Here is a 22,246-nt window from a genome sequence, read left to right on the forward strand (position 1 = left end):
TGTTTCGTGTTTATAGAAAATAACTACTTAGAATGGGTTGAATCTGTCATATCTCTATATTTGTTTCTCCCATTTGTAGGTGTATCGTATATATCGTAAAACCTCGACGTCCGTCGTTCCAGAACTGAGCGTTTTTTAAGGCTGTTTTGGCCGCGCACCACCACTTTATGGAACCAGCTGCCCACTGAAGTTTTTCCAAACCATTTCAATTTAGGGTCCTTCAAGAAAAGAGCGTAACAACTCCTAAAAGGCCGGCAACGCACTCGCGAGCCCTCTAACATTGAGAGTGTCCATGGGCGGCAGTATCATTTAATATAAGGTGAGCCTCCTGCCCTTTTTCCCCCTTTTCTATAAAAGTCTCGGCAGCTATATCTCACAATATCAGATCTTAAAAATTATAAGTCTTTATTTATTTTGAAGTGTCAGTAGAATGGCTAAGAATATTAAATTGAGTCATGTTTATGAGTGTTATTTATTTCGTGCCAAATTAATATATAATGTGTATTGACAAACGAATTGAAATCGGCTAACGATTCTTAATGAACCATTAATTTTATTGTGTTTTGTGGTGTTTTATGAGGGCGTCATTATCACTTCGTAAATTTATTACCCTTAAAAAGTCAAATGAACCTTTGACGTCAAGGTTTTCACACAAATTTTTGAGAGTCGGTATGAGGCGGTTCCTCTTTTGTGGCCAAGTTAAAAAGTGTATAGAAATATATATTTTGTTGTTGCCCTTGAAAAATACATTGGCATTACGTTAAAGAATCTAGTTCAACTGACATTTACTATGCGTACTACAGGAATTGGAATAAATGATAAATTCAACATGATTTAATCTTATGAAGAATGCATTTATTATTTGGTTATAATAAAACACTTCCAATTATTCGTAATCATCGTCATTAAACTCCAATTAACGTAGGACTTTGAGGGTACTACGAAAATTAAATATTTTGGTGGATAAAAGAACAGTTTTGAGATTGACATCATGTAATAAATTACGTCGTATTAAATTAATTGAAAGCTCATAAATAGCGATTAAGTACATCATTTTATTACTTTTAATATAAAGTTATAAATGAAGTAGCTCCACTTCTTAGATTTATTACCTAATTAAAATTTGAATAAAATTCGTTCTATATACATAAAGTTTCACGGGATATTTCTTGGAATTCAAACGGACACATGGTATACATTCCTTTAGCTATGATTCAAAAAAAATTGCTGGATTTAAAATGTCTCTTCGCACAGCATTACCAATGAAAGAGTTTCCGAGTACATTTCGGTCCAATAAAAAATGTTTCAATATAAGATTAAATAATAATATATTATGCTCTTTATCTACCTTTACTTGAAGTCACAGGTACGAAGTTGTTGATAGATACTATTGCAGTGAAACCGCCTGGCCAGCATTATTCAAGTAGTTCTGAAGATGTTAGCATCCAACCGAGCTTGCATCTTAACTGTGAATATATTATTACTGAGAATTGTATGCATCAGTATACAAACGGTATCATATATACACATTATGAGCCTTAAATAGCAAAGTATGTTTTATCAAGCATTTAGTAAGAATATTTTTATTACAAAAAAAGGATATTTTTGAATAAATGCCTTCTAACGTTTCCGTGAGTGACCTCTGAGGTAAAAGGCACGGAGTGGCATTCCTCTATTTGATTTTAAAAAAACTAAATTAAACATACTCAAAAATGTGTCTACCACGCAATCTATAATAATATTTGAGCTAATACATACGATTGTTTGACATTTTATCTGAGATAATAGATACTTACACGCAATTTTAATTGATGAAATTAATTTTCTGGCTAGTTTAAAATATAAAGCTGTCAATTTGTAAACGATTACATAAATATAAAAATGTTTAAAAGCCGTAGCCCGGTACGCAATTTGTGTTTCACGTTTTCGAGCTTTAAAAATATTGTTATGTTTGAGTAAATTGAGACCAATTTAGTTGGGTTTGAAACTTGATATTTAGCAAATATACGGCATCCTTTGAGTTAAAACTATAAATATTTAAATACAGAAAATATCTGACATTGGAATAAAAAAGGTGTGCTGTTCATATTACCTAATATATGTTGGTCACATGATTTATGGAACGAAATTACCCATGAATTATTTTATTTTTTACATGTATTAACAAAATATAAAAGAATGCGTTTGCAATTCGAAGTCCGATGCGAAATATACCATCAAGTTTGTAAATGTAAACATAACCTGCAAGATGGAAACATTTTTACCTCTGCTGTGCCGCCAAGGAGCACAGACTCTCTACTTACGAGTACAGCCCTGCGATTCTGTAACTCACTTTTCGAACTCACACAGCGGTTTTCGCATCGGCGGTCGCTCTCAAATCAGTCGTGAAGCAGTAATTTTATGATTTGGCATTCTGAAAATGTGGGAGCTTGTTGTTTATTGTTTATCAGAATGCCAAATCATAAAATTACTGCTTCACGACTGATTTGAGAGCGACCGCAGATGCGAAAACCGCTGTGTGAGTTCGAAAAGTGAGTTATAGAATCGCAGGGCAGTTGGCAGTATCCACTGGAACGAGCTCGCTTCGTTTCAACTGGACCGCATCACAGACTTCGGGGTCGCTGTCGCATTACTAACGCGCTACTAACCATAATTAGATTTTGGATAATTCTCTTTGATGTAGACTTAAATACAATTGTTGAGACCAAAACGTCTGCGATAACCAGAACCAAATCTTTTAAAAGTACGTAGAACTGCGATATTATTATCGTAGGTAATTATTTTAAGTGCAGTGTTGGCCTAGCGGCTTCAGCGTGCGACTCTCATACCTGAGGTCGTAGGTTCGATCCCCGGCTGTGCACCAATGGACTTTCTTTCTATGTGCGCATTTAACATTTGATCGAACGGTGAAGGAAAACATCGTGAGGAAACCGACATGTCTTAGACCCAAAAAGTCGACGGCGTGTATCAGGCACTGGAGGCTGATCACCTACTTGCCTATTAGATTTAAAAATGATCATGAAACAGATTCAGTTATCTGAGGCCACGACCTAAAGAGGTTGTACCGCCACTGATTTTTTTATTTAAATTATTTTAAGTAACGCAACAAACATTTACTCATAATAAAGAAATTTATAAATAATAAAGAAATAAAATGTGTTTTTATTTACTATAAGTATAAATTAAAATATCTTATTTATTTTTTGAAATTCTTTATAAATTTTAAATAAGAATTGTTACCATACATACGGAGCCTTGAATAAAATGAAAGTGTAACGCATCTATTTTAAGATACATTTCGGAAGGCTTCGTATCGCTTTCAATCGAGAATAGCATCATCTATGACAATACGATTGTTATTGTTTTAGGGAACTATATTATCTTAAACATGATTAAAATAGTTTTAGCTATCCAAACATAAATTAATTTACACTCCGATGATTCTATATAAGTAGTACATAATATAGATATCTTCTTTATGTGCGATGATATACATAGACGTACAATAAGCCTCAATTAGTTAAAGTACGTTTTGTCACGTTCATGTATTTGTGAAGTATCACGAGAGTGATAAAGAGAAATTAATCAAAAGTTATTTAAGGCTTATAGTCAATTAAAAGGACAATATTAAGATTAGTTAATTATATATCTATACATAGTCTTTTGGTCAAAAAGCTGTAGCTAATTCATTGTGTTAATATGGGGGCTAGAGTTCGATTCTTGACTTAATAAAATTTGTCGTGCATTAGATTTTGGATTAGGTTATAATGTGATATAAAGACAATAAAACATAAAACTCACAAATAATACCCATGTTAGTCATGATTTGACTAACATGGGCTAACGCAAATAAATTTTATAAATTTTTAAATCTAATAGCAATTTAATTTGCGTAACTGCTGTGATACTACATAATATAATAAAACAATTTTATCCTCATATGTAGGTAATTAGATAACTTGTTTCTATGTTTGATCAAATGATATCCTAATTTTAATCTATGAGTTGTCCAAAGACAACTTAGCCCCTTAATTAAAGCATACGGAGATGTGATGGCGATTTTAGAACTCATAATTGGAACACGAAATTGGTCACGAGTTGAAAAAAAAATCACAATTTAAAATAAATCTTCAAGTAACGGGACGCGTCACTGCGATGTTTTAAAAAAATAAACCCAGTATATAAAAGTGTTGCGATCAAGCAGACCGTTTTCTCAAAGTTGGAGTGGCGAGTTCAAGATGTTTAATAGTTATAGTGCTCTTTTAGTCTTGATTTCATTTTGTGTTTGTTATGGAGAACTGCCTATTTTCAGGAATTATGAGTATATATTATGTAAGTTTATATATCTTAAGTGTATTATATTAAAATTTTATTTGATTTAAGTTGTTTTTTTTAACTTTTAAATTGCTTTTTAATTAGTAGAATAGAAGAAATATAAATAAGGGGCAAATGTGAGTTTTAGATAGTCTCGTTGTTAATTTTTTTTGTAGGACGGGTTTGTATTTCCATTCTTATTCAATTAGCTGCTCCTACACCTTTCCATAATTTTTCCACCTACCTTTCATTGCCTTATTAAACGTATTATTTGCAAAAAAGAATCAAAAAATGGCCTTACAGACGTGTCATTAGCTTTAGACAAAGTTGTTTTGATAAAAAATTCAAAATTTTGCATTTTTTTATAATTTCTACTTAATTGTGTGAGAGCAGTGTTGGCCACTACTTTGAGCGTGCAGCTCTCATCCCTGACGTCGTAGGTTCGAACTCCGACTGTGAATATTTAACACTAGCTCAGACGGTGAGTACATCTTAAGGAAACCGACATACGTTAGATCCCAAAAGTCTACGGATTGTGTCAGGCACAGCAGGCTGATCCACCTACTAGCTTACTAGAACAAGCACTTAAATATACAGAAATCTGAGCTCAAAACCAAGGGTTGTATTGCCACTGTTTATGTCTCCTATATTATGTTAGAGGGTGTAACGGGCAGCTGACAAATATTTTGACGTCTTCAATAAATAAGCTAATCTTTGTCAATTTAGCATTTGAGATTATATTAATTTCTCCATTAAACCTTGTAAATATATTAATTCGTAAAAGTTGAATTATTTGACCTCGTTACATATAATAATTTCGAACATATTTCCTTAACTACAAAATATAATAAATCTAAGCAAATCTAGAACCTTAATACTTATTGGTACTTGCGTAAGTTGTTTGGTAACGGTTATACCAATTTAGTAAATTCTTGTGCCTTTTGTGTTTTAATTTAAAAAAAAATCCTTTAAAATTAACCTATTTCTAAAAGTATTAAATAACGATATTTCTTATTTTTATTAATTGACATTGTATTACTTAGTGAATAAAAAGTATTAAATATTAATTTATATATTTTTATGTGAGAATACCGAATTTGGCGATGTCCATAATAGTCAAAACCGATATCGTTGGACAATCCTTGTGCTTCCGAATGGTAATCAAGGCAAATTTTATCACGTAAAGAGAATAACTATTGTAGTACCTCACGGACTTTCGATTCCGATTATTTCACACCAGAAAGGTCTACGGATAAAGGCATATTACACATCAAATTGTAAACCTCTCTCCCTTCTTCTTCTCTCTCTCTCTTCCTTGGCTAAAAATGCATGCCATGCGCTAAAAATCTATTTTCTTATATTATGTAAAAGGTGTTGTTTTGATATTTAACATAATTGCTTAATAATAATAATAATGTATTGATTGGTGTTACTCGTACATACACGTCAGGTGTGTTATACACCACAATTGTAACTACTTCATCTTATACCAAGTTTTTCACCTTTTAAATCACGACCTGTCTGTATATGAGATTAATTTAAGATAGCAGTTAAGTATCATTCTGTACCTATATTATATACAACCGCATATTCTGTGGAAATACAAGAAATATGTGAAGCTAAACGAATGGTCTTATTAGAAGTACTTGATTACGATAATTATTAATAAGTTCATACTTGGTTATATAAGTACTTGCTAAGGCCGTAGAGCTCTACGAATTTGACTATAAATTGGTTCCATGTTTCCGTTAGAATAATGTTCGATTACCCCCACAGTATTTCGCAGGTTAATTATGTAGGGCTTTGATGAGTGTTTACTTTTCAGCGTCCACAATGTCACCTTTGCCCTTCCCAGCGTGCCGTGCTGATGATATAGAATGCCTTCGACGAGGACTTCGAACGTTCTTTTTTCTTATGGATTCTGGTCATTTGGGTATGAACCCTGTCGACCCCATGGTGTTGAACAGCGTGACGGTCGCTGTACCCAATGAGCAAATGTCTTTTCTGTTCAGAAAGGTTAACGTCACGGGTGCTAGGTGGACTAAGCTCGTGGATAGGAAGTGGGTTCACTATTCAATTAAATATTTATTATGCATAACACAGTCAAAACCTGTTATTACCACATCGAAGGGACTAAGTACTCATATTTGGTCGTGAAAACCGATGACATTGTTATTAAGAACCGAATACAATAGAATTCAGCCGGGACCTTTGATTTTGGTTAATATAACCGGTATATTATTCTAAGTGATGTCGTCGTTAACGGTTTTGAAAGTATATATTATTAACATTAATGCAATCACCGGTATTGTCTACCAACCAACTATTTAAGTTTTAAAGTACCTGTATAATTGTCGATATCATTCAAGAGTCTCCATTCTATAGAGAACAAACATAAAAGTATTTGAATACGTCATGGATGTGATTCAGAATTTCAACTGGATATATATCGGGGATGTAACTCAGTGGTAGAGTGTCTGCTTCGCATGCTGAAAGTCCTGGGTTCAAATCCCAGCATCTCCACATGATATAGTTTTTTTTATTATCTTCTAAAACAATGTTGTTTATTTATCCTAATTTCGTTGATTCAAGCGATTAGGATATTAAACAAAGTATGAAAGTACCGACTGCAGCGAAATCTGCGGGACTGGTTTGAAAATTCGGTCATAAGTGTACAGTTACCTATATAATTAAATATTTTTTGAATTTGAATCTAAACCGTCCAGGGCGTCCAACCGCATACAAAAAAATCATTCAAATCGGTCCAGCCGTTTAAGAGGAGTTTAGTGAAATAAAAACGTACTCTATAAAGATATGATTAAGATAAATTAAATTCTATTGAATATAATATTGAACAATTAATTTAAATCCTAAATGTTTCTTTTGATACAGATTTCATTTTAATAATGGGAAAAACAGTGTTCGTTTTAAAAGTGACTTGCATGTTGTGGGGGAAATTACCATGTCTTTTGCTGGGCGAACGGATCCCCATGTTTCTACCCTAACAATGGACTTGAGTGAGTAGTTTACTTAAACCTGTTTTAAACTACTTAATATTTATGTCTAAGTATTCATGTAATCATCAAGACAAGTTATACATCAATTGTAATAAACGTTGTTTCATAGTAATTAAAGTCACAGTTGGGCATCAGGTAAAACAAGATTAGCAAGCAACAAGGTTTGTTTTTCAGAGGCTAATAAAATAATTTGTTGTTTTTTTTGCGTTTGTTGCTTAAATTGTTTCAATAACTATAAATTTTCTTTATGTCACTCCATCTAGTAGTACATACACTAACAATACCGAGATATCACCTAAAAGAATAGACAAGGATTTAAAACTTTGGTAATGCTGATTAATTCTATTAATATGTTTTTCTGTAAAGATTAAACAGATTTCAGAATAATTTAAATAAAAAAAAAATATAAAAGTTATGGCATAATCTGGTACTAGTGAATCTGCGAAAACTGCCATCTAGTGATAAATGAATGACTTATATGACTACTAAACTAACTATAGTAACTTGTTTTATATAAAATGTACAAATAATATGTTAAGTAAATAATATTATAAATTATAGTATTATTTACTTATATATAGGTACATATACTTTCTAATATGAACTTTTGCAGGTGATATTGAAACCAATATTACATATTCATGGACAGGTCAACGAGGATATGATACAGAAGACTACATAATAATTGGTCAAGAAAGAATAGCTGTAAGAAATTCAAGAACTCCATCTTTCTTTTTACAACCTAGTAAGTTACTTAGTTAAGTTTTTAGTATTGAAATTTATACCTTAAGGAAAAACCGCCTGTTCTATAAAGAAAGAACATAATTTGTTGCTAAGTGCTTTATCATAAACAATTTAAATAGTTATATGTATGTTTTATTTTCAAATTGAATAACTACTAACATTTAGCTTAGATTTGTGTTTACTCGATTTAAGTTTCTATCAGGAAATATACAAATTTTATGTTTACAGGAGGAACTGAAGATGCTTACATGATAGAAAGGGTCTTGTCAGCAAGAAGTGCTGTCCTAGATTTCTTAGCAAATGAAGTGACTGTAGCATTGATGCATGCAATTGTTGACAACTTTAGATTATTTGCTAATCAAGTTCCAGTAAAAAACTATTATACTTATAATTAATAAACTGAATTATAAAAATGTTTTTTATTGTTTTTCTTCATGTTCAGCTGGGTGAAGCACATCAAAGGAAGATATTTTCTATAGTTTACACATGTCAAAAAGCATCTCCTACAGATTCTTCAATTAATTTCTTATAAATAGCCATAAATTTTGCAACAAATGCCTCAAGATGGAAAATGGCTTTATTTCCTAATCTCATTCTGTGCTCAAACATTGCAGCATGGCTCGCTACTTGACATTTTATAGCCATATCACAATTTATAACAAGCTCTTTTAATAAGCCAGCAAATATCATGTCAGGAGGCACACCATGAATAATAAGTTCATAAAGTTTCTGACGAACTTCACCAAGCTTCTTCGGGGATTGTTCTGAAAGAATCATAGATGCTGTTTCTTTGATAAACAATTGCCAATCTGGCTCATGTACCTTTTGATCAGCTTTGAATGGATATTGTTGCACCTTACATGCTTCACACATCAACAAAGCACGTCGTAAATTTCGATCAGAACACTTTGAAATTTTCAGTGCTAGTTCAGAGGGCAAATTCAATCCTTCTTTTTTGCATACTGTTTGCAGAACACTACAAACTTCACTTTCGGTAGGTGCAGGAATTCGTATTGTTAGACAACGTGATCGTATAGCTGGAATTACACGTGATACAGAGTTAGCTATGAGAATAAGACGACAGGTTGCTACATACTTCTCCATTGTACGACGTAAAGCATGCTGGGCATCTTTAGTTAGGTCGTCAACCTCATTTAATATTACAACTTTAAATTCACGTTGACCAGATGAGTCAATTTGGTGTGTCTGAGCTACATTCTTTACGAGATCCATTATAACTACCCTATCATAGATTCCCACATCGGTAGGGTTAACCTCAATGTGGTAATTACTGCTCACAGTCATAATTTCTATTTTCTTATTAGATGGTGTAGTAAAATGCATTGTTTCTTGTCTTAATCTTTCAACTCCTGAGCCATAAAGCTCTCGTAAGAGGCACATAATTCTGGTTTTTTTACCGGCTCCTGAAGGGCCGTATACGAGTAGATGTGGAAAATCGCTTTGTTGTACGAGACTTTTTAATCGTACTGCTTGGTCTTTATGAAAATCTAGTTTTAAAAGATCTTTTGGCCGATGTTTATCAACCCAAAGACTCATTTTTATAATAATACTTCACGTCACGTAAAATTTTCCTGATTTCTGATATTATTTCATATGGAGTATTCTACATAATACATAAATTTTGTTCTTATTTAGCGTTTTCAATCCTATAATAATATTATAATCACAACAGAGAAAGTTATTTACCAATTACAATATAAAAATAGCCGCGAAAGTGAAACCCATAGAGAATGTAAATTGTAATATAGTTGTAGAAAACCATAGATTACAATAATCTTTTTTTTTTTGGAGTTTATGGCCTGGTATCTAGACCTTTAGGCCATATTATTACAATAATCTGGCACTACTACGGCATAGATTATAATATTTTACCACACAGATGGCAGCAAGAGTATACTCACAATAATATATAATAAGTACATATTTTAAAAATAGTTGGAAAAATAATATAGACATTTTTTTTACATTTTAGTTATTATATATAGCATAGAATATACTAAAATCACAAATAAATTGATCAAAGTAATTTTTGCAAGTTTATTTCATTTTACTTTATTGTTTCTTATACGTTTCAACTTAAATGGGATATCCACTATATTATAATTGCCCATATGTTAAATTTTTACTACATATATTATAGATTATTGTGAGTATTCAAAAGTCTTAAAAGCAACCAGCATCGGAATTTGATAATTGAGTTTACGAACACTGCATAAACAAAGGAAGCAGCACATAAGTATGAATTAGTTGTCTACATATTATAAGTCATACAACGTATAAAACAAAACAGCTCTTTAGTTCTTGTTCTAAGATGCATGTTGACTCTATGTCTCTGCCCATGAATAAGTCTTTACTCTGTGGTGATAATTTGTTTAGCTTTCAAATCTTTTGTCAAATTAATTTCGAAGTACAAATATTTAAGCTTAGTGCTTAGTGCTTACGGACTATGGTGTCTGTAACTCCGTAAAATAATTATAAAAGTATGTTTTTTTTTATTATTTCAGTTTAGTGACAAAGTCAAGATTGTACTTTTAACAAAAGCTTTTAGATTAGATAAATATACATTCCGAAAATGAGCATTTTTAAGAGTCTTGTGTTTCAAGTATTCTTCTTTATAAATTACATCTACTGCGAAGACTTTAATCTATATGGAGAGGCAGGACAGGCCTATGCATTAGTTATTAACATAGGACATCCTCCTCAGAAGGTATTTATGAATAAAATATAAAACTTTTCTTGAGTTTGACCTTAAGGATTTTGGGCTTGCTGCGGTGTAAGGTTTCAATTGTCTATTGATTTTATTCGTAAACTTCTAAGGTAATAACGAGTTGTAATTTGATAGTGTTCAGTGATGTGCAATAATGCTGTCTGCCCCAAGTTAAGCTTTAAACATTCATTCATTTTATTAAGTCTTCTGTATATATTTAAGTCTGTTATCCCTTGAACGTTTTTTCAGCTCCATGTTTTAGTTGATACAGGAAGCACCACATTAGCAATTGCTGCATATGCAAGAAAAGACAGTAACATATACTTTCACAAAGAAAATTCAACAAGCTTATATAATAGCGGTAAAGAGGTTGGTAAATAATTATTAAAACTCTGTGACATAGTAAAATATCAAAATGATAAATTAATACATTAATATGAATAAACTCATTTAAAATACAGTCAGAAATAAATTCTCATAAATAATAAACCAGTGGCACCAAAATTCTTATAAGATTTTGCTGGATTATATCTAATGTCATAGGTATGTAGTCACTATATCGATGGTTTTTTCATGATGTTTAACTACACTGAAAGTTGATTGCGCACTGGGAAAATCCACAACAGGAGTTGAAATTGCATGTTTTATCTACAAGCCCAGCATTGCTCTCATATTAAAAAACAAATAAATACTTTAAATCACCTTAATTAATTTTACATTTTAGAAAACTAAGCTAAGTTATTCTTGTCCCCTTTCAATTATTGAAACTGGTTAATAACTACATATAGACAACGCGAAGTTTCTAAATATATTTTTTTATGCTTCAGGTGCAAGCCAAGTATTCCCAAGGAACATGGTCCGGAACACTCGCTTCAGACTTCATACAATTCCCCACATTGCCGACAGTACCGGAAGTGAGAAGTGATTTGGCTCTTATCACAAAAAGTTATAAATTCTTTATGAACGGATCGGGGTGGCAGGTGTGTCTTTGTTTTCTGTGAATATATAGTTAGGACGTCTTTGACCAATAAAAATATTGTATAGATTTTTAAAGAAGTATAATAAATAGTGTAATAAGCCTTTTATAGTCGGTGAGTTATTTACTTACTACAGTCAAAACCGGTTATAACGACATTGAAGGGACCGTATAGTTGCCGACGTTATATCTGATAGTCGTTATAAGCAATGTCATATATTATATATACACAAGTATAGTTCATATGTATGTACAATACATACAAGTTATATTATCATAGTTATCTATCTAGAATAGGTAGGTATGGGTTATAATATGGTATGTTAATATTATAATATGTAAACGAGTCAAAAAGGAAACAAAAATGTTTATTACGAAATAATTAGGTACAAAAGTAATCAGTCATTTTGGTCTGTTTTTTTTAGCCCAGTCTCAAATATTTTTTGCATTTTACGTTTCATACTCCTCAAGGTATGAGTATCACCAGTATCAAACTGTTCGTTAAAGGCAACAAATTTTTGCAAAATCGTTACAGCGTTAAGAGCCTCCGAAATCGTTGTTGGCTGAAACTGTTCATTGGGAGAAAGTGCGTAGATAATAATATGCCTAAATATTCATTCAACGTCTCTAAATAAGATTTAAAATCGTTTGTATTGTTTTGTTTTGCTGAGACAAGAAGCGGTTGGTCGTTATAGCCGATGAATATCGATAAAATTTCGTCGTTGTAAGCGATATGTCGCTGTATCCGATGGTGTTATAAGCGGTTTGTTTATTGAATAGTTTACTAGGGATTCGGACGGGACCGTACAATCTGGTTGTAATAACCGATAGGTCGTTGTAAACGATGTCGTTATAAACGGTTTTGACTGTATATATATGTATATTTATTTTCATCAGTTTACGCAAGTACTATATGTCTAAATAAAACTTTGTCGTTGTGACAAATAAACAGTAATGCTCAATCTAAAAAGAGCCGACATAAATATTCCAGGGTCTGCTGGGCCTGGCCTATCTGCCGGTGGCGGCGTGGGGCGACAGCGTGGTGGTGGGCTCGTGGCTGGACTTCGCGGAGAAGGTGAACGGGAGGGCTCTGTCCTTCGAACTGAAGCTGTGCGGCTCCACGAGTCCGGTCAACGCCACTCACTATGGGAACTTGAGAATGTTCGGTGAGGATATCTGCCTCTTCCCTAAATGTGGCACGAAGCATCCGACGCCTTCCTCACCTCGTTCCCTCGTTCGCCGACTGGTCCTCGGGCTCGACCCGATTTAGGCTTCAGTTCTTCTACGGATCTCATCATTTCTAATCGTAGCTCGTCTGTTGGGCTGGAAACGAGAGACCGAGTCTCGGAGCCGTGAGTCATCTCTTTAAGCATCGAGGGAGCGAAATCGCTGAAGATACCCCTTCCAGAGGGATTCTTCGAATTACCTCCTCGACGTCGAACGTACCCGGGGATCGATGATCCACTCGACGCATCCCAAGGCTCAAAGCAATCGAACGGCAAACCGTAGTCTACAAACGCATATTGGTAAACGCATGTCGTCGATTGTGCTGAAGGCTTTTCGGAGAGCTGCATCCGCGGCCGAGAACCATAACACTCATTTGCGTTCAAGTCGGCTCGAGAGATCTCTAAAAGACGGCTCATCACCAGGGTCTTTTTTATTTTTCAAGGCGTTTTACCCGGAGGCGAATCGGATGTCGAGAGTTTCTGAAGTTTACCGAGGATCGTTGTTCCGCCCGCCCGGTTATTTGTCTTTTAATTGTTTCAGAGCTATCCTTATTTTAACGAGCTGATCCGTTATGACTACAGTGTAATGTCGAGCGAGCCGAGCTCTTGCATCGCTCGTTGGACACGCCAAAGGCATAGAATGAGTGTAGCTAATGATATCTCTCGATTTAGTTTATTTTGTTGGGCTTAGTCGAGACTTCCGCATCGTCTTCCCTTTTGAGCCCGGTCAACCGTCTTTGTCATATAGATCCATTTCTTGCCGAAAGCCGTTGTATCGCTTGATCGTTTCTTCGAAAAAAATTCTATTGAATTCGTTCCCTTGTCGAGCTGCCTATGACATCCGATGTCCTTCAGTACCGTTTCTGTACCGTTGTCTCAGGGGAAGGTCTGAAGTGTTGAGAGCCGACCGTCCATTATTAAAGCTATTTTGGAGATCTAGAATTGAGATTCGACTTCACGAGACGAGATTCAAAATTCGTCTTATCCTATGGTCACTTCCGGTTCACCCTTTTCACGCTATTTACCACACTGATCTTTGAATTTGCCTTTTAGTTGACACGTTAAAGTCGATCTCATTTTGTCTTTTTATCCGGGCCGCATTTTCAATGAAGCGGCTTTTAAAAAAAGAGTTCACCGTGGAAAGATGACCTGCCTCCGATTTTTCCTTTGCCCGTGAGCGAATCGTCCCATCCTTCGCTCGCCGTGCTCTTTCTTTTCTAATCTCGCGTCGAAATCAGCCATAGCAACATAGAAATGCGTTTAGCTGCCCGAAGTGGTGTCCGGCAGTAAGTCGAACTTTTTCGCCGGTCGGTGCATAAACCTATGCGACCTATGCACCTGCAATCAAAAAGCTTTTAAAGCGGCGACGGAGCACGGTCGCGGATAAAAGGAATATACATATTAGTATTTCAGTCGCGAGATAATAAAGCTTATTCTGTTCTTCCAGTGTTTCTTAAGGTTGTGCCCCTGAGGGAGAACAAACAAAGTATTTGGGTCATCGTCCCGTCCCACAAGTCAATGTTATTCCGTTCGTTACCCAGAAAGCGTTGTATACGCATGTTTGCAGAGACCCCGGACACTTTTAATGCCATCATTCGGATTAAGGTTAATTGATGCATCTCGTTAGGCCTTTGTTATCCCACATGTGTTGATTAAAAACGCATATCTTAAAGCGTTGCACTATAGCAAATGGTAGAACGACGGCATATCAAAAATCGATTTTACTAATTTTTATTTTAGTTTAAAAGGCACACTAACGAAACACATACAAAGACTTACAGAGAACACATGACATGGATGCATGTGCATCAATAACAAGTCTGCACAACATTTAAGGTTTGGTCAAACGGCGGGCGGGGCGGGGCGCATTACAATGATAAAGAGAAAATAACTTAAACATTAAAAGTAAAAAAAAATTTAAACAAATATAATGTCGATAAGGCGGCGTCTATCGCGGATTGATTGCAAGTGATAGAAAGCTAGTCTTTTTTCAGACTCGCATTTATAGCTAATGTTATTATTTAATGTGGTTATCGATGCACTTTTGAAAGTTTATTGAATAGTATAATAGTGGAACTTTAATATAATATAGTAATTTTGTATACTTTCATTATTGAATGTTATAATGAAAGATTACTATTTCAGATCTTAAATCTTTTAAAATGAATTTCTTTTAAAAATTTGTAAAAATAGTTATAAAGCGTATGAAATCTTTAGAAAGCCCACGGTATGCAGATCTTAACGCAAATATAAAATAGTAGGTTTTATGATTATATTTATAAAAAAAATAACAGTGAGGGGTAAAAAAGTTTTTTTAACTTCGTCGAGACTTGACAGTTGCCGGTGCTTTACATTTGATTTTGTTTTGTTGCGTAGATATTCAAGAATAACATTTATTAAAATCAGCCGCGGTTACGTGCGGTTTCGGAGGTTATCGCGAAATGTATAATAGTCTAGTCGACAAGTTGAAAATGGAACAAAATAGAGATACTACTCTTAAAATTATGTGCGATAGCTCATTGGATCCGGAATGACGTCTAGAAAAATGTGCTAAAAGCGTGTATTAGCACATACAAAATTGCAAAAGTTATAGACCATTAAAGATGAAAACATTATGGCATTTAGTTTTTTGCCAATATTTAAGAAATTTCAAATAAAGATTCTGAAAGAGGAGGAAATTTCTAATAAAAAACTCCTGACTCCCAGAACTCTATCTCCATTATTTATAATGTTAATTTAACGCTGAAAATAGGTCTGCGGTTGACATTTTTAGGATTCGCGCGTGGCGTCAAAAGCGACTACGGCACATTAATTAATTTATTTAAGGTATTGAATATTTTTTTTTAAATTTGAAAAATTATGGTGTGTTCTGAACACTATAATTAATTTATTCCCGTTGAAAATTTTACTTAAAGTTAATTTTTCAACAAGTTAAATAATTGTTAACTAACGAAATTTTCTCGAACGACCGTCTTAATTGTAAATGAAAAAAAATGTTTAAATAATGGTCGTAAAAATATTTCGCTTCGTAGAGCCTTTCTTACATACATACTTAACAAGATCGTGCCATAAAAGTTAAAAAAATATTTATACTTTGTTTATAACAATTTTTTTACTTAAACAAAAACTTAAAAATCCATGTAATGATGTTAAAAAAAAATTTTTTTTTCTAAATCATCATATAATCGTTTTTTTTATTAATACAAGATATTTATTGATTTGCAAAAAAAAATTCCCGCCATTTGTTGATAAATTTTTTTTAAACAAATTGATTAAATCAATATTTTTTTTTTAAATTTAACACAACTTTATTACATTAAAAATTTTATGAGTTTAAAAAAAAAAATTGTCCTTAAAAGTATAGAAAAATTTTTTTTGTAAATTTTTTGATTATCATGAATATTACTTTTATTTAAAATTAAAAAAAAAAATTTCTATACTTTGTTATATATGGTTGTTTTTGTTAATTTTAGAAGTTTTAGAAAAAAAATAAACAAAAGTTGAATATTTGTTTATAACAAATTGGTAAGTTAATAAACAATAGAATTTTTGATTAAAAAAAAAAAATTTCCCTTACTTTATAGAAGACTGTCAATTATGATTTTTAGGGAAAAAAAAATTTCTTAACTAATTATTTAAACAATAGAAAATTAAAAAAAACGATTATAAACAATTAAAAATTGTTATTAAGGACAATTTTTTTTTTAAACTCATAAAATTTTTAATGTAATAAAGTTGTGTTAAATTTAAAAAAAAAATATTGATTTAATCAATTTGTTTAAAAAAAATTTATCAACAAATGGCGGGAATTTTTTTTTTGCAAATCAATAAATATCTTGTATTAATAAAAAAACGATTATATGATGATTTAGAAAAAAAATTTTTTTTTAACATCATTACATGGATTTTTAAGTTTTTGTTTAAGTAAAAAAATTGTTATAAACAAAGTATAAATATTTTTTTAACTTTTATGGCACGATCTTGTTAAGTATGTATGTAAGAAAGGCTCTACGAAGCGAAATATTTTTACGACCATTATTTAAACATTTTTTTTCATTTACAATTAAGACGGTCGTTCGAGAAAATTTCGTTAGTTAACAATTATTTAACTTGTTGAAAAATTAACTTTAAGTAAAATTTTCAACGGGAATAAATTAATTATAGTGTTCAGAACACACCATAATTTTTCAAATTTAAAAAAAAATATTCAATACCTTAAATAAATTAATTAATGTGCCGTAGTCGCTTTTGACGCCACGCGCGAATCCTAAAAATGTCAACCGCAGACCTATTTTCAGCGTTAAATTAACATTATAAATAATGGAGATAGAGTTCTGGGAGTCAGGAGTTTTTTATTAGAAATTTCCTCCTCTTTCAGAATCTTTATTTGAAATTTCTTAAATATTAATAGTTTATTAAATATTGGCAAAAAACTAAATGCCATTATTTTTTCATCTTTAATGGTCTATAACTTTTGCAATTTTTTATGTGCTAATACACGCTTTTAGCACATTTTTCTAGACGTCATTCCGGATCCAATGAGCTATCGCACATAATTTTAAGAGTAGTATCTCTATTTTGTTCCATTTTCAACTTGTCGACTAGACTATAATACAAGTCAGGAAACAGAGAACTTTTACATAATTTTTCAAGTACTTATAATTTTACAAATTTTTTATTTTTTAATTTCAAATATTTTATTAAATAAATGTTATCTAGTAATCATACCTTAAATCTATAATATAAAAATGAATCGCAAAATGTGTTGGTAAGCGCATAACTCAACAACGCCTGGACCAATTTGGCCAATTCTTTTTTTACAATATTCCTTGAAGTACGAGGATGGTTCTTACGGAGAGAAAATTTAAAAAAAATTGAGTGAAAAAGTCTAAAAACAACACGTTACTATATTTCCATACAAAATATTCGTAATAATACTTAAGTAAATTTGAACTTTAAGACCATATCATAAAGTTCAAGTGAAGGTGGAAGAAGTGGAAGGTGGAAGTGGGAGGTAAATTTTTATTTTTTGACATAATGTATTTGTTGTCTTATCAACTTTCTTTTTTTTATCTTACTAGCTAGACCGGTGCCCCGAATAGCAGAATAAGTATTAAAAAAAAATTAAGAATCGACTGTTAGGCGGTACGATGTTCGCCAGGCCAGCTAGTTAATTATATTAATCTTAATTATATCATACTTTTTAAAATAGGTATGAGCTTTATTATTGTTGTTTTATAATAAATTAGTGAAAAAGTAACCTTTTATTCACTCGATAAGGAAATGAAATAAAAGGCCATTTCTTTAAACTGTTGCTTTATCATTTATTTATACTTACTCTGATAAAAGTTAAGCCCTATTTAATACCCTATGCGTGTGCAAAAATCCAATCGCCTTTCTTGAAAACTAAAAAAGTTATCGATTTTTGATATGAAACGGACCTCGATTTTCCATTGTGTTTTGGTATTATGTCCGAGTAGAGCGTGCCTTACTATAGTAGATTTTTAGTTTATTTACTAACGAATATTTACATAGCAAATGAGACTGAATTGTTACTAACTGTGACTAAAACTACATTTGTTATTATTATTTACAAAAATCTCACCTATATTTTTATCGTGTTAGGCTCAAAGTAATTTGGATTTGTTTATAGGTAATGTATTTTAATAACAAAAAACCATTTAGCATAGATAGCGTCAAAAACCAAAACCGACGAATATTTAAAATGACATTTCGAATTCAAAAACTATAATTTTATTCTTGGAAGTGGCAGCCAGGTCGGAATTGGCGCATTTGCAGAGTAAAATGATAACATCTAATTTCATATTAAAACGAGATCACCTGATAAAGTTTTAAATCGTCCAAAATTGTAAACATTTTTAAATACAAGCAATAAATGTCGCAATCTCAATTTGATGTCTAGATCTTTTGAATTTTTAATTTCAAAATAATGGCAATGCTAAATTATTCAAATTAGTTCCTTGAGACCCACGAGTGCCAGTTTATTTTGTCAGTATGCTAATTCTTGTTCACTTTTTATCTCGGGCGACCTTTCAGCTTTAGTTTCGCTATTTATTATTTAATTTATTTATTAAGACTTCGTTGTAAGTATACACAAATATAGTACAATCGACATAATTTAAATAAAAAGGGGCGGCCCAACTTGATCTGACTCTAAATCTTTATCTAAACTAAAGATTTTTTTTTCTATTATATTCGTTCAAGGTTCGCTCCAATATGCATCAACAAATATAAAGACAGAGATATATTAGTTAATAATTATTTCTCAATCAACTACTTACTGGCATATATTTTTCCTTTTACTAAATATATCAAAAACGTTTTCCTTATTTTTGCTTTTCATTCAGTTTTGAAAGAATATCTAATAACAATTCGCGTTCAGTAATCTCTCTCAAAGGTTGGAAAACTTGAATAAATAACGTTTCAGACGACCGAAACACGTCCGAGGCCGGCGAATACGTTTTCCGAACCCCGATATTGAGAAAGCGTTGGTACGAGATCGGCGTCCTGGCGATCCGGGTCTCGAACTCCACCGCGGAGAGAGAGCGCGCCGCGAACGAAACGAGGGATCCGAACGACGTCGACTTCGAGGAGTGTCGCCTGATCAATGCCGAGAAGAGCATCGTCGACAGCGGCACCACCGGCATCCGGATGCCCGACGCCGTGTTCCGGCGGGTGAGCCTCTCGCCTTCGCCACTCTCGTCTTTCGGCTCACGTGTAACGTTGCGACCGCTCCGCAGGTTGTGGGCGAGCTGAGGAGTTCGGCCCGGACGTCGAACACGCTCGTCTTGGACGAGTTCTGGTACCACGGGGAGGTCGGTGTTAATTCTTAACGTTGAGTGCACGAAGTGAAGTTTCGACACTGTAGTAACGATTGACTTCAGGCCGCCTGCTGGCCGGAGCCCCAAGAGTGGAACCTGCCCTCTCTGGCCGTCGACATCCTCGCCTCGGAGGCCGACGACCGGTTCTTCACTCTGGAGATCCCGGCTCAGGTCTGATATTTCTACTTCTATTGCGACGCTCGATCGCGAACGGGGCCTAATCGACGACTCTAAATCGACAGAGCTTCATGCGCGTGATCAGCGCCCGCAACAAGTCGGCGTCGAGCGGCTCCGTCTCGGAGTTCTGCTACAAGTTGGGGCTGGAGGCCGCTCCGGGCACGGTGCTGGGCTACACGGCCATGGAGGGCCTGCAGGTCGGTCGTCTCGTCCCGTCTCCGAAAACGTATTCCATATTATTAGTCCAATCTCATCGGTCGAGTAGTTTCGAGTATGAAAATGATGTTAAAACGATCGGTCCGTCGCAGGTGCTCTTCAACAGGTCCGCCGGCTGGATTGGCTGGAGAGAGTCGTCCTGCGGGCCGGCCGCCCGGACGTCCGGTCCGTGGAACGCGTCCGGGTCCCTGCTGAGCTCCTGCGGCCTCGACCGGTCTCTGCCGGACGTCAACGTCTCGATAAAGGCCGCGCAGTGGACCCTCTGCGCCATCTCCGTCGTGGCGGGTGCGGTGCTCGTCTATCTCTTGGCTCCCTGCATCAAGATGTTCCCGGTTCGGCGCTTGCCCCGGTCCCAGCAGATCTCTCTGTCCCAAGCGGCCTTGGTCGACCGGGACACGACGTAGGACTTTGGTCGGAACGGGTGTTAAATTGGTAATTAAATATAAATGTACTTTAAGAGAAACAATTGATTAAGTAAAGAATATATTTTATGTATTAATTAAAATGTTTCAGCTAAATCTTTACATCTCAAGATAATTATATTTAAATATCAAACTATCTGTATTACGTGTGTGTGTGTGTCATGAATATACTTATTGGTATGTTATCTAAAGCTGGCGGCTTCAACACATTTACACTTTGTGCTTGTGTAGTGTCTGTGATTAAGCGCGAGGCGTTATGTCAAACTGAATATGCATCATGAAAAGACTGTCCGTCTCTCTCGCGCTCGGTCAAGCTTATGAGTATAAAAGAGACAGTTATTGTTTTGCTTTTGCTACTGTTTATGTTGATCTTTTTTCAAATAATACCAGGACAATCTCGTGAAATGGTGCACAATGTTTTTAATTATTTTAAGCATCAATTAATAAAAACAGTTTAATGAAAAAATGTTATTTTTAAATTTGACATCAGATGCGACTGGGGTTTCTAAGAGGGGTATTGAAAGAATTGTTAGTGAAGTAAAAGTGAAGTGTGTTGAGCTATATGGAGCTTATGTCGAAAAATGAAAAATTATTTACACAAACTACTCTTTTACGTTCTTGGTCGGGTACTTTTGGATCCACCCTCGTATGCACATAATATTTATATGTATTTGACACATTTTTATTTATTTACAACCCACCCAACCTTGCTAAAACCAGAGTAGACTAAAATATATAGCTTGGCAAAATAGTCATATTTTTAAACATACTGTATAGTGAAATTGCATTAATGTGAGTACTGTGAACGCGCCAGCTTTCGATAACCGACCGATAACTCATGTTTACGTCGCCTGCGGCCTGACGTATCAAAGACCTAATTGATCAATTAGATTTAATTTAACGAAATTATAATATTTCAGGACTTTGGTTTCAGAATATGAAAAATATTCTAGATCGACTTGGTCTAGCGTTTTTGTGTGTTTAAAGGTAATTGTGTGATAACAGTTTTGTGATAATTTTAGGTAATTTTTTAATTTTATTAGACCTTTCAGTATTTAAAATAATTCTAGTTCCATACTAGGGAATGCCTTTTATCTATAAAACAGCCGTGCACACTTACGATGCGCGAAGGCTCACCAGTGCGTTGTCGGCCTTTTTTGAATCGTTACACTATCATCTTGAAAGATCTCATCTGTTTCTACACGCGAATAATATTTTAGTATTTCCGATGTCGGTGAGAGCTAAAATAACATGTACCGTTGAATACGATGAATCGATGCTGGGGACAAATTTATCAATTATTAACAAAACGTTAAAATACTCGTTAATATATAAAGTTTTTGAGTCGAGTTCCAAAAATAACCGACTAGTTTGAGAAGCCCAATCAAAAGTGTAAGTTTTCCATTTGTGGCTACAATTGCGAACCTTCAGACTTCCGATAACATTCTCGAGGCGATCGCGGTTCGCTCGCCGCTCAATATATATCGTTCTAATGTAGTGAGTCTACATTAATGTCGGAATTATATTGATAAACAACTTTAGTGGTAAGTTTCGTAGAGCTCTCGATGTTTTCTTACATTTTTT

At 33.9% G+C, this 22,246-nt stretch overlaps 4 protein-coding genes and 1 non-coding gene across 6 annotated transcripts in view; 3 read left to right on the forward strand and 2 right to left on the reverse strand.

The window, feature by feature from the left end:
* Positions 1-1,401, reverse strand: part of LOC125052467 — a 54,702-nt gene extending 53,301 nt beyond the window's left edge. Inside the window, exon 1 of the mRNA XM_047653338.1 lies at positions 1,349-1,401. The gene's annotated coding sequence lies outside the window, so the exon portion shown is untranslated. The remainder of the gene's footprint in view (positions 1-1,348) is intronic.
* Positions 1,402-4,173: 2,772 nt separating this feature from the next.
* Positions 4,174-8,492, forward strand: LOC125052481. 2 transcript variants are annotated; one of them, XM_047653358.1, is made up of 5 exons: positions 4,174-4,332; positions 6,140-6,374; positions 7,207-7,331; positions 7,945-8,076; positions 8,304-8,492. In XM_047653358.1, the coding sequence occupies exons 1-5, from the start codon at positions 4,239-4,241 to the stop codon at positions 8,468-8,470; spliced, it is 753 nt and encodes a 250-aa protein (XP_047509314.1). In that variant the 5' UTR covers positions 4,174-4,238; the 3' UTR covers positions 8,471-8,492. The 2 variants fall into 2 exon arrangements, with proteins under 2 accessions (XP_047509314.1, XP_047509315.1); XM_047653359.1 differs by having other exon boundaries at positions 4,175-4,329.
* Trnaa-cgc lies at positions 6,766-6,837 on the forward strand. Its single transcript has one exon. It is a non-coding gene; the product is annotated as a tRNA-Ala (tRNA).
* On the reverse strand, positions 8,483-9,821 carry LOC125052480 (replication factor C subunit 3). Its single transcript, XM_047653356.1, has one exon. The coding sequence runs from the start codon at positions 9,630-9,632 to the stop codon at positions 8,565-8,567; it is 1,068 nt and encodes a 355-aa protein (XP_047509312.1). The 5' UTR covers positions 9,633-9,821; the 3' UTR covers positions 8,483-8,564.
* A 709-nt stretch (positions 9,822-10,530) lies between these two features.
* Positions 10,531-20,703, forward strand: LOC125052549 (beta-secretase 1-like). The gene is made up of 9 exons (XM_047653464.1): positions 10,531-10,803; positions 11,053-11,172; positions 11,631-11,783; positions 12,771-12,945; positions 19,454-19,701; positions 19,767-19,841; positions 19,911-20,018; positions 20,090-20,221; positions 20,333-20,703. Exons 1-9 carry the CDS (start codon positions 10,669-10,671, stop codon positions 20,642-20,644), a joined length of 1,458 nt encoding a protein of 485 aa, XP_047509420.1. The 5' UTR covers positions 10,531-10,668; the 3' UTR covers positions 20,645-20,703.
* The last annotated feature ends 1,543 nt before the right edge of the window (positions 20,704-22,246 follow it).

This window comes from Pieris napi, chromosome 9, assembly GCF_905475465.1.
Source record: "Pieris napi chromosome 9, ilPieNapi1.2, whole genome shotgun sequence".
NCBI lineage: Eukaryota > Metazoa > Arthropoda > Insecta > Lepidoptera > Pieridae > Pieris > Pieris napi.